At 42.8% G+C, this 12,301-nt stretch overlaps 1 protein-coding gene across 3 annotated transcripts in view; it reads left to right on the top strand.

The window, feature by feature from the left end:
- LOC147698064 (interleukin-18 receptor 1-like) overlaps nucleotides 1-12,301 on the top strand; it is a 477,649-nt gene that overhangs the window by 384,386 nt on the left and 80,962 nt on the right. For 2 of the 3 annotated variants that reach the window (XM_086934734.1, XM_086934733.1), the window contains one exon: nucleotides 1,707-1,865. The exons of the other annotated variant lie outside the window; for it this stretch is intronic. In XM_086934734.1, coding sequence (XP_086790860.1) covers nucleotides 1,707-1,865 — 159 coding nt within the window. The remainder of the gene's footprint in view (nucleotides 1-1,706; nucleotides 1,866-12,301) is intronic. 3 annotated transcript variants of the gene reach the window in all.

Here is a 12,301-nt window from a genome sequence, read left to right as displayed (position 1 = left end):
ATACTTCTTTCTCCATACAGTCAAATTTGTGAATATCAGGTTGTACATTTTATAAATGAAGTAGGACTACAGAACTAGGGCCAGGAAGGCTTTACAGACCAGGCATATCTTTGAAGTTTTATTTCTACATATGTTAAAGATATGGGGCCCAATTCATTAAGGTAAAGATAGACCAAAGGTCTTTACTACTTTTTGGTATTTACCAAGGTAAGTTATTAGTAGTCTTTACGACTGATGAGTTCTGCACTCAGGGAGGAGTTTCCACACTTTGGGTGGAGATTCTGCACTCGGGGCAGAATCTCCAAAATTGGACTGGAATTCCACCCCAAGTGCAGAGATTCTGACTCAGGGGTGGAGATTCCACTCCGAGTGCAGAGATTCTACCCCGAGTGCAGAAATTCCATAGACGTAAAGATACTACTTGTAACCTACCTTTATGAATACCGAACAGCAGAAAAGTTTGACTTTTGGTCTAAACATAGATCTTTTTAGATCTCGGCAGACAGATTACTCCGTCACGATGGTGACGGATATCCCATCCGCCTAAATATATATCCCATTATAACATTTGGGATTTAAATTCCGGCAGATGGGATATCTGTCATGGTTGTGACAGAGTAACCTGTCCACTGATATCTAAATGACGCCCTTAGACCTTTCGTCTAACTTTATCTTTATGAATCTGGCCCATTGGTTCTAGTTGTGCAAGGATCAACAATTCAAACATAAGGCTACAGATAAAAGAATCCATTATATAATGTCCACACAAACTTCATAGGTGTAGTCAAAAATATTAACTAGCAGCACTAAAGTGTAGTGAAAATTAAAATTGATTGTAACATAGTAAATGAGACGAAAGTTTATAATGGAAGTGTCCTGTGATAAGAATATTTATGCCCTTGGGAAGATTTTAAAAACTGAATAAATGGTGTCTGTATGCATTGTAGCAATAGTGCCAATGTAGAGCTAAGATCAAATTGTGGTCACTTAGGGTCACTTAGGGTTTACTCCATGGCTGCCACACGCTTAGAACTTGTGGTAGGTGTGAGTGCAAAGGAGAGAAAATGAAAAAATGAATTGAGGAAGTCAACATAAATACCATTTGTGCGCACTTTCCTCCCATTTTGATACACATGTTTAAATCAGGTGCAAATGTCCAGAAACCATGTTACACAAATGTAATGTGTGTTGGGTTATTTTGTTAACAATTTTATACACAGGGCTAAGTTACCCAATTCGGTGATATGTGGTTGAAAAGTTGAAGACGTTCCCTATTCCCAATGGAGGTCTTTTCAATAGAACCAGGAGTAAAAAATCATACTAAATCACAAGTGTACAAAGCTATACTGGGATTAGCATTTGAAGTTTTATATATATGGGATAAAGTACCCCATGCTGTAAACTATAACATTATAGCACGCCACTGAGGAGTTCCATGACATTAAGGGGAACAAGGCCGAACTGATAGAACTCCGACAACGCAAATCTAAAACACATGAAACAACCTCTTTAGCAATCGGCTGTCAATCTTAATCCATGAAAGAAATCCATGAAAGAAAACCTTAAAAACCATTAATTTATACATTCATCATCGCTCATTTTGATCTTACTGGCTTTAATTTCACCTTAACATCAATGTTAAAAATGTAATGTGTGTTAAATGTAAGATCGAACTACAATGCTTACTATATTTGTATTTTTTTCAGAGCAACCTGACATTGCACAGCGGACATTCACTACGGGAATCACTTTAGCGATTGTATTGCCCACCCTATTCATTTTAATGTCCGTTGTGTGCTTGATATTCAGAATTGACTTGGTTCTGCAGTACAGAAGAATAACAAATAAAGATGAGACAAAATCAGGTATGTTTTTTATTTATAATCACTATCCATCAAGGATGTTTCTTTCAAACTAAGTTTGTTGAATTGATAAATATTTGCTTATACAAGAATCAGAAAAAGTCAAAACTAACTGTGGAATTAATGTCTTCTTTGTTCATCTGTATTAAACGTTTTGGTTCACTACTACTTTAATTATCCACTTGCAGTCCAGCCATCATATTCCCCCCCATACTTTGGCAAAGTTGTTAGGTCTGCTCTACAGAGTAGCTTCCATCTCCTCCCTAAGTCCAACTCTATTCAACACCTACATGGCCCCTTTGGCCACCCTGGTCAGATCCTACTGCATGAACATATTCTCCTATGCGGACGATTTTCAGCTTCTCAACTCATCCTCTCATTTTCCTCAGATCTTACTAACACCAGGTCTAACTTGCACAGATGCATGACCAGTGTCACAAGCTGGATGCAAAACAGATGCTTCAAACTCAACACATACAAAACAGAAATACTCATCTTTGGGAGAAACAACTCCCTGTGGGTTGACTCTTGCTGGCCTAAGGACTCACAGAACATGCAAGAAACCTTGGATTCATTCTAGACAGCAAGCTCTTGACGAGGAAGCAAATAAATGGTGTCTCATCCTCCTACTTCCTCACCCTGTGCATGCTCAGGAAAATCTTCAACTGACTAGCCATCAGCGCCAGATGCACAGTCAACCAGGTGCTCATCTCCAGCCACCTGACTACGGCAACTCCCTCTATGTGGGTATCACCTCACAACTACTAAACAGACTCCAGACCATCCAGAACAAGGCATCCAGGCTCATTCTTAACCTCCAGACATGGGCTCACATCACCTCACACCTCAAATCTCTGCACTGGCTCCCCATCAGCAAACAATGCTAGTTCAAACTTCTCACCCACAACTACAAAGCCCTACACAACAAGGGAACTGCATATGTCAACCACAGGTGAACTTTCACCAACCTACCTGTATCCTTCACTCCTCATCCCTCTTCTTGGCGGACAAAACCTGTTTTTTGCAGGAATGATGGCCGCAGCTTTTCACTCCTGGCTGCCAAATCGTGGTACGGCCTCCCCCACCATCTTCACATAGCCCACACCCTGCCGGAGTTCAGGAAGGACCTAAAGACCTGGCTCTTCGACTAATCCATCTCAGCATCAGCAACCCCTCAGCTCCTGGATACACTCACAGGTCACAAGCAGTGCTTTCCAAATTGCATTTGATTTGATTTCGTCCGTACTCTTAAATCATATACCTAGAGTTTCAGAGGAGTAAACATCTCTCACTGCAAGCTACTGACAGTTTAGCGTGTCATTATACCTGATAGGAAGTACTACCATTGCAGTGAGTGATTTGTATTGTATTCACTATGTAGCAGAGACCATTTTGTTAATGCAGAGAGTGTCTTGGAAAGACTTCCCTCTTAGCATCATACTTTTAAGCTGTTTACTCAAGAAATGATGTTGCTAAGAATGTAAAGGCAGTATTGGTACTTGTAAGGTCATGTATTTAGGAAAATATTTTATGTGTGCAAAAATACACCACTCTATGGAAAATAAAAATACGTTTTTAAAATTCGGACCTGAAAACGAATATACAGCATAGCCATAATTGACACTGTCTTACTTAAAGAAAGCATCTGCTGGAAAGCTATGGTTCTCTTTTGTATGCCTATCTCCCAACTGTGGCATGCAGGTGAATAAATTAAAATGTCCCACTACCAGCTGAGTTCACCCAATTTCAAATATTTTCTTTTTTTCCCTTTACCTTTTTCACTCTATCTTAGTGATGAGGACTTCTGCTAATAAATAAATATTAGAAATACAGCTTCACATTTCCACCAAAACATTTCACCCTATTATGCATGCATACCAGTGAACAACTCCCATAAATGGGTCCATTTCCAGAAGAAAGTCCTTTCTCACATTCTGAGATAAAGGAAACTGGCCTTGAAAACAGGATTGTTTATTTAGTTTGTCAAACTAACTTAGCCTGGGCTGAACTCATGGAAGTTCACTCCACGGAGTTCTGCAGAGTTACATTAAACTCTGTGAGATTCCATGGAGTTTTGCAAACAAGTAGAAAATGATGTGGTGCTGCCATTTAGCACTGGTAGCGCATTCTGTGCTGAACAATCTGCAAAAATGGCATCAGGCAGTGTGCAAGCATGCAGTCATTTTGTTTTTATTTAGTCTGCTCTTGCTATTTTCTCCTGACTCTGTCCTGCGCCATCCCATCCAATCCACCCATCTGATCACTATTCTTAATAATTACCACCTTTTCTTTACTTTATTTATTACTTTATGATTTTCCCTGTGTGTATTAACATTTCTGTGTGTGTGTTTTGTGACCTTCTTGTGCTTTGTTTTTCTTTTGCTTTCCTGTCCTGTCCTCTCTGTCCTCCTGTTTCCCTTCCCTTCCCATTCCGATTACCTACCAGTCCCAGTCCCAAATGGCAAAAGCGGGCGGTGCCACCCACACCCCCTGTGGGCGACGCCGATGGGTGTGGTGCTGACCGACCCTATTTTTGGCAATGCGGATGTAGGCGCACTCATATTTTGGGTACAGTGCCCCATCCCCTGCATGTTGGCAGCAGGTGATAGGCTGAGGAAAGGTTACATCCTGCTGGAGCATCATGTGCTCTGGGGGTGAGTGTGGCGCTGTGTGGCCAGGCAAGATGGCCTAATAGAGATGGCACTAAAGAGTTTCTTTTAACCCTGATAACATTCTTAATAATGCTGAACTCAACAATACCACCCACATTCAATGGCAGCAGGTTAAACTACCGGAGGCCGCAGAGAGACACTGGATGTCATGGAAAAGTAAAAGAAACAAGTAGAGGCGTTCCCTCGTGAATAGGCCTGCAGCAGATGAGTGCAAGCTGAATCCAAGACTTAAATCAAAACCGAGTGTTGTACCTCGTAGGCTAGAAGATGTAGTACACAGCACACATTGTGGTGGAGGGGAGAGCAACCAGGGGAAGTGAAAGTCTGGGGGACACCCGGAAGTGACTGTAGCAACAGTCCAACAAGCAAGGAGAATATGGCCAGCAGCAGACCTCCAAAATGTCTGGTTTTTGGTGAACTCTGTGGAGCAGAGGAGAGGCGCTGCACCTGCAGAAGTTGAAAGATGGAGCCCATAGAATTAATTGATCTGACTGGGGCCTTTTGAAGTTAACCGTGTAGTTTCCTGTGTACAGCAGAGAAGTAGGCGCCAAGCGGAGTATGAACCTGAATGAGGAGAGGATCCTGTTGGGAGGAGAGAACTGGCCAGGGAGAGGAGCTGTCCTGTTGGCATTGAGAGCTGAAGTCAGCGCTGGAACAAAGCATATCCCGTCAATACAAAAGAGAAAAGGTTTTGACTCCCCAAAAAAGAGGGAGTCTGGGGCATGGCACAGTGCTGAAGTCCTAAGTTGGATACATCATTAGAGAAAACTGTTGACAAGTGGCAATAAGTAAAGGAGCCACCATTAGGTTTAAGAGGCTGAAGTGGAGAATAAAAGGAATGAGTGAGCTCTTGAAGTGCACCCATTTTTCTCATTACTTAGGAAGTTTTCAGGAGTGACTCCCTCCCATTCACTAGTGAGTCCTACAAAATTGACACTTCGCCCTCAGCTCATCAGAACACTCTCTGGACTTGTGGATGAATGGAAGAAGACTAGACATGCTGTGCGGGTCCTGTGTGTGGACCAAAAGGGCTGGACTTGCTCCCACGTCTACCCAGAACTAATAAATGGTTTCCAATAGTTAGATGACTGGCCTTCAATGTGGCTACAGGGACACAAAAATCTGCAAGAGGCCTTTATTCTGGAGTGACTATTTGCCCAGTAACAGGTGGGACTAGACTTGCTTTGATGGTGGACTATGCTGGAGTAAGACCTGTCCCTAGGTGCCATTCCTGAAATTCTGGGAGCCTTAGACGTGGCCAAGAGGATGTACTCCAGAAAGTCTGATAAATTTGACTTCCAAACCTTCAGAGCTTCAGTGGGATGTTGCTGCTAGGACATTGGTTCCCAAACTGTGTTCCGCGGACCCCTGGGGTCCGTGACACATTACCAGGGGGTTTGCAGGCAGCAGTTTTAAAAACACTGCAAAGTTTCTTGTATAATCAGCAGTTTCCAGGCAACACTAAACCTATCAAGATAACTCCTGTGATTAATATACCTGCAGGGGAGAGATTGGAGTTTTGTCCAGTGGCAGCTTTGACCCATCAAAGGTAGCGCAGAGGGTTAATTTGCCTGCTGAAAAGAACGTGTACCATACATTACAAAAAATAGTATTTTATGTGTGTAGCTCAGTGGGTTACTGCATTTGTCACAGAAATTCTGTTGTTACTGTGTCGTTCATGAGTTGCAATTGTAGTCTAACACCGTGAGCTATGAACTGCCATCAAAGAGCTGTATGCAAACTTCACGGTACTAGTTAGTAAGTTATGTTTTTCCCCACGCTTTCATTATCCTGATGCTGCTAAAAAAGGTTTGTTCAGGTAGAAATAATTTTTTTTAATTAAAGTCAATGCTGACCACTGTGTTATGTTCTGAATCCTGAGTTTGTGCTTCTCTAGCCGAAGCACTCTTAAAAAATGCTTACCAGTATGACCGACATGTCAATTCTACACCTTTTAGTCCCCTTTGCATTATGTAACATTTTGATGAAAGGTGCTCTGACACCCTATACTGGTATGTGAGGTGCTATCAAACAAATGAAATACATGTGACAGAGGGGCTAAAGAGAGATAAGAGGCACTGTTGGAGGGTGATAGTGAGAGATTCATTAAAGAGCCCCAACAAAGATTGTTGTATCCTGGTGCACAGTAATGCCATAATTTACTATGGTTTAAAAGCTAATACAATTCAATATATAATGACAAATGTGTTGTAGAATGAATCATTTTTTCCCTAATTTTCTTTAGGGAGAGCCTCCCAAAGACCCCGATATAGTGGTCAGGCTAACTCGCTACACTTAGGGGTCCATTACGATGTCGGGCGGATCGCCACCGCCATGGTGGCGGTGGCGATCCGCCCGACATAAATGCCCGCCCGCCAGCCTTTCCCCCCCGCCACATTACAATGGCGGGGGGGACCCCAGAGGAGGCAAACTCCGCCCGCCACGTTTCCACCCCGGTCGCCTTGCGGCCGGGGCGGAAAAGGGATCATATGGTGGCGGTGTCTATCAGACACCGCCAGCCATATTATTATAGGCATTTGACAATGCCTTTCGGTGGCGGCAATGCCGCCACAGAAAGGCAGGCGGACTTCACTCTGGGCGCCCCCTGCGGGCTCCCAGAGTGAAGCACAGTAGGGGGGTGCACAGTACCCCCCTGCATTTGCATAATGAAAGCGGCAGGCACCGCACGGTGCCTGCCGCTTTCATTATGCAAATGCTGCAATGCATTTTTTGCATTGTGGCGGGCGGTGCAGAGAGCACCGCCCCCCACAATGCTAAAAGTACAGGATGTGCCCGCCACTGTGGCGGGCACATCCTAATGCCATCCCCGGGACCCCCGCCCTTAAGGCAGACGGTCCCGTTTACCGCTAGGGTGCATCCTAATGAGGTCCTTAGTGTGCACCGTACGGGGACTGGTCTGACAACATTTGCCAGGGCTGCTTTGGGTTTCCAGTTCGGCCCTAGCAGGAGCAATAGCCTCGTATTGTGAAATAAAGCCAAACATTGAAAAGTTAGCTGGAGAGATGCAGCCCGAACCTTCCAATTAAAGTTTTTCAATTTTTGCAAATTTTGTTCAATGCAAAATATTAAAATCTTTAGTAATTTGAGTATTTGTTTGGTGTCAACTTGTTTGTGTATTTTTTGCAATTTACTGTTTTATTGTTTGAAATTTAAATAGTACAAATTGTTTGGGGGACCCGACTTCCAGTAGTGACTCAATAGGGGTCCCCAGGAGTCAAAGGTTTGGGAACTACTGCGCTAGGATATTGCCATGCACTACTAATTACCTCACATATTATATCATTCATTTCATGTTCTATGACATCATTGCTAACATCACTGCAACAGCTGAAATGGCATAATTGATGACAAAACTGTGCATGGCGTGGGGCTAGTTAATGTTAATTTAGGGCATGAGTTATAGTTACTTGAAATAATAATAACTGGCGAATTTCAATGGTTTTGTTAATTTAAAATAGTGTGTTTTAACTACCATTTTCACCTAGCTATAGTGTCCCTTTACTCTGTTTTTTTCAGTGAATTTCTTAGTTTTTTTATAATGCAAAGTTAGATATTATTACTAAACCTAATTATCAAGTCACTTTAAACATTGTTTTTTTCAATGATTTTCTAGTGTTTATTTTAACGTAAAATAATATTTTATTGCCATACTTCCCACCAATCCCACTCCTTACACAGCCTTTGGAACCTAACCCCCCCACAGGTGAGCATGACTGATAATGTAATGTTAAAACATAAATGGTGTCATTTTAAGTAAGGCAAATATACTGACTTTCTCGAAGGGTCGAACGGATCAGAATGCCAAAATATAAACAGTGACCCTATTGGCTTTATGAAGGGGTCAGCATAACAACATATATAAAGCACACCTCTCAAAATAGCACACATAAAAATCAATCAAAAGTATATTTAATTAATTCATATAGCATACACGTCTTTGAGTCTTTTAAAAGCAATCAAGCTACAAACTGCAGCCATAAAACCAACCAAAAGGTGGCTCTGCACTCCAGCTGAAGAGTATAGAGCTCCTGCTAGGAGTGCTTTAAATAAATATGCTAAGCTTCAGGGGTCATGGATTTATTGACCCAGGAGACTCTTAAAAAAAATATTGCTTGGGATCTGCTGCACTCTCTACAACCCACCACAACATTAAAAATAAATGCTTGATGGTGCCTCTGACCCTTCTAGGGGCAACACCATGTTCCAAAAAATTAGTAAAAAGCCTTTGCACTGCAACATGGGGAGATCCATGCTTGGAGCTGTAAATAATAAATGAGCAGCATCTGCCTCTCTTTTATTATTCCTTTTCTGTTGTTTGTTATTTCTGCGTGTCCCTGTGCACACCTGGAAAACCCACCTCTTAATTTTTGTTGGGGGCTTCTGGAGGAACCCCAGGGCCCGCAGCCCTGCATGCTCTCTGCAAGCAGCCCCATGAGCTGTGAAGGAGCCAGCAACACATTTTTTAATAACCAGGGTGCCCGGTGTGCACACCGGGTACCCCATAGCATGTTTTATGTTGGTGGCAGGAGGGCAAACCCCACAGCCCCCATGGCCCCTCATGCTCCCTGCAAGACAGGAGTCAACAAGACTTTCTTATTTCTTTTTAATACTGAGGGCCAGGTTCCAATCTGGGGTACCCCATAGTATTTTCAATATTGGGTGCTTAAGAGGGAGCCCCTAGGACTCCACAGTCCTGCCAGCTCCCCTGTCAACACCCATCCCAGGTGCAGTGGCAGCTGGCATTGCTACCACTCAGTCAGAGCAGCTTTTCTTTTACTCCTGCTAGGTAGGAGCTATTCTGTCTTTTCCTCTCTGCAAGAGCGTGGGCAGGGAGAAACCTTCTGCTCCCACTGGGAGGGAGCACAGAATACCTCCCTGCCACTATCTCACTGGTAGGCAAACTACATCGTCCCATGGAATGGGACCCCAGGGACATTCTGATAAAGCCTACAATTGGGGGATCGGGTCACTGGGGTCATAGCATGGCTTGTGGAAGGGGCCGCCTGTACCTGTCTCCATTATTAAAATGCTGGCTCTGGAGAATCAGGTCCCTGGGCCTCAAGGGGGCTCTGGGAGGGGGGTCACATGCTCCACACCCCTAATAAACGAATATGTCCCAGAAAAGTGTGTCCCTGGGGCCTTAAGAAAGTTCAGAAGGGTGATGAATGCATCCTCCATTAAATATATTTTGATGCAACCCCTTGGGTCTGGCACTGCCAGTTTTTTTTGCAAATGGCGCGGATCAGAGAATCTTCTGAAAATTCTGAGCAAAATGTATGTTTTTGGCCCCTGGGATATCCCTCTAGGACTCCCCCTTCCTGGCCTAGGGTGTCAGCATATCCCTATCCTGCAGCCCTATTTGTTTTTTTCTTTTTCTCTGAGTCCCCAAGTCATAAAATGGTTTCTGCCACATCTTTGTTAATGTGGTGCCAGTCAATCAGATCTTATGTTAAGGTCTGCCGACTCCACAGATTCTCCATGATGTAAAATATGCACAGTTTTTGAGCCTCCATTTCTCAAAGACTACAGAATGGATTTAAACCAAATCACAAACATCACGCTTTCTGGATGAAGATTTAGCTTTGTGCCACATTTTGTGAAATTCCATTCCGCCATTTTGGCTGTAGCTGTGTCTAATTTTCCTATTGAAAAAAAGTATGGTGAATGGCACCCACTTGAGGATCACCCCAAAACTTTTCAGTAAGCAGCTGAGGTGGAAGAACTTTTTTGGGGCCGAAATTTTGTGGTGCCAAAAGAATTAGTAAACCAAAAATTCCTTTTTCTTTGGAAACGTGGTCCAAACTATAACTACTCAGTGGGTATATATATATATATATATATATATATATATATATATATATATATATATATATATATATATATATATATATATATATATATATATATATATATATATATATATATATATATATATATATATATATATATATATATATATATATATATATATATATATATATATGGTAAAGGAACATTAAAGACACCAAGGACATCGTTGGGGGCCAACTACCCCTCCTGTTACCCCCAGTAACTCCCACACAGTGGGATTGCTAAGAGGCCTCCTGAGGCCATGCCCACTTTCTCCACCACTCGGCAAACGTCCCTCCTGGCGCACTACTGGTTGGGGATGAAGTCCACTTTGCTCCTGAGGGACTGTGGAGGCCAAGAAGCCGCCCTGGTACCTCTTGTAAGTCCTGCACAGCGGGATTCCTGACAGCTGGTCGGAGGCTCGCCCCCTTTCTTCAGCACTCTGGAAACTTGACGACTACTCAAAAAACTATAGGAATTCACAGAAAAAGCAAAGGTTACAGGGACATTATAGTTAGGAATTTGCATTTAAAAAAACCCTAGAGATTCACTGGAAAAAATAAAGGTTACAGAGACGTTATAGTTAGAAAATGGAATGAAAAAAATGTAGAAATTCACTGAGAAAAACAATGGTTACAGGGAAGTTATAGTTATGCTATAGTTATAATTTGTGTGCACTGCTTATGACCTCACATATTACATCATTCATGACATGATTAGTGATATCACTCATGACATCTCAAATGACATCACTGATGACATCATCCACAAAATCACTAATGCACCCACTCACACCCCCATAGACCCTTTCATACATCCACTCCCATGCAACCATTCACAAACACATTCACAGATGCATATCAGTAATCACTGATTTATACATCTACGCACACATCCACTTACTTACCCATACAGTCTCCCATACACCCACTCACTCACTACAGCAGCCACTGACATATAAGTCATACAGCCAATCACGCCCTGAGTCAGTCACCCATAGAGCTACTCACACACCTAGTCACTCACCCATACAGGTAATCACACATCTACTTACTCACCCATACAGTTACAGATACACCCACTTACCTACTCATAAATATTCTTCACATACTCACTCACCTATACAGTTACTGACACAAACACACACTCATCTATACAACCACTCTCACATTCACTCAATCACCCATACAGTCACTCATACCCCATCACTCACCTATACTGCCTTTCACATACTCAGCTACTCACCCATATACCACTGACATTTCATCCACAAAGCCATACGTGCACTCACTAACCCATACAGCCACTGAAGCACCCACTCACTCATATGTAAAGGCAGTCAAACAACCCCTCGCCCACCTACACAGACACACAGACACCCAGACACCATACAGGTACTCAGACAACAATCAATCACCCATAAAGCCATATACATACCCACTCACACACCCATACAGCTCCTAAGACACCAACTGATAAGCTGATACAAACATTCATGCAACTAGTCACTCAAACATACATTCACTGAGACAACTAATCACTCACTTATATAGCCTGGCGCACACCCACTGAATCATCCATACAGGAACTTGTACACCCACTGATTCACCAATATATCTTGTTATATATATTTAACACTCATAAACTTTTGAAAAACACAGTCACAGAGTCACAAGAAAACTGTGAAAAAGATACCAAAAAAAGAGGGGGCAGGGTAGAAACACCCTGGACCCCTAGGCCAAAAAAAGCATGACTTTTTTTAATTTCAGTGGGATTCGCGTAGAGTACACAAATCCCACCCAAAAATATGAAGAACGGTCTCCCACGCTTCATTCTTTTAAGCCCCCGTGGTGGGCCAAGTCCCGGGGGCAATATTTCATTATTATGCGGGGGCCCGTGGTGCCCCCGGAGCCCTGG

Source organism: Lissotriton vulgaris, chromosome 8, assembly GCF_964263255.1.
Source record: "Lissotriton vulgaris chromosome 8, aLisVul1.2, whole genome shotgun sequence".
Classification (NCBI taxonomy): Eukaryota; Metazoa; Chordata; class Amphibia; order Caudata; family Salamandridae; genus Lissotriton; species Lissotriton vulgaris.
Note: the sequence above shows the minus strand (reverse complement) of the source record. Positions and strands in the feature narration are given on the sequence as shown.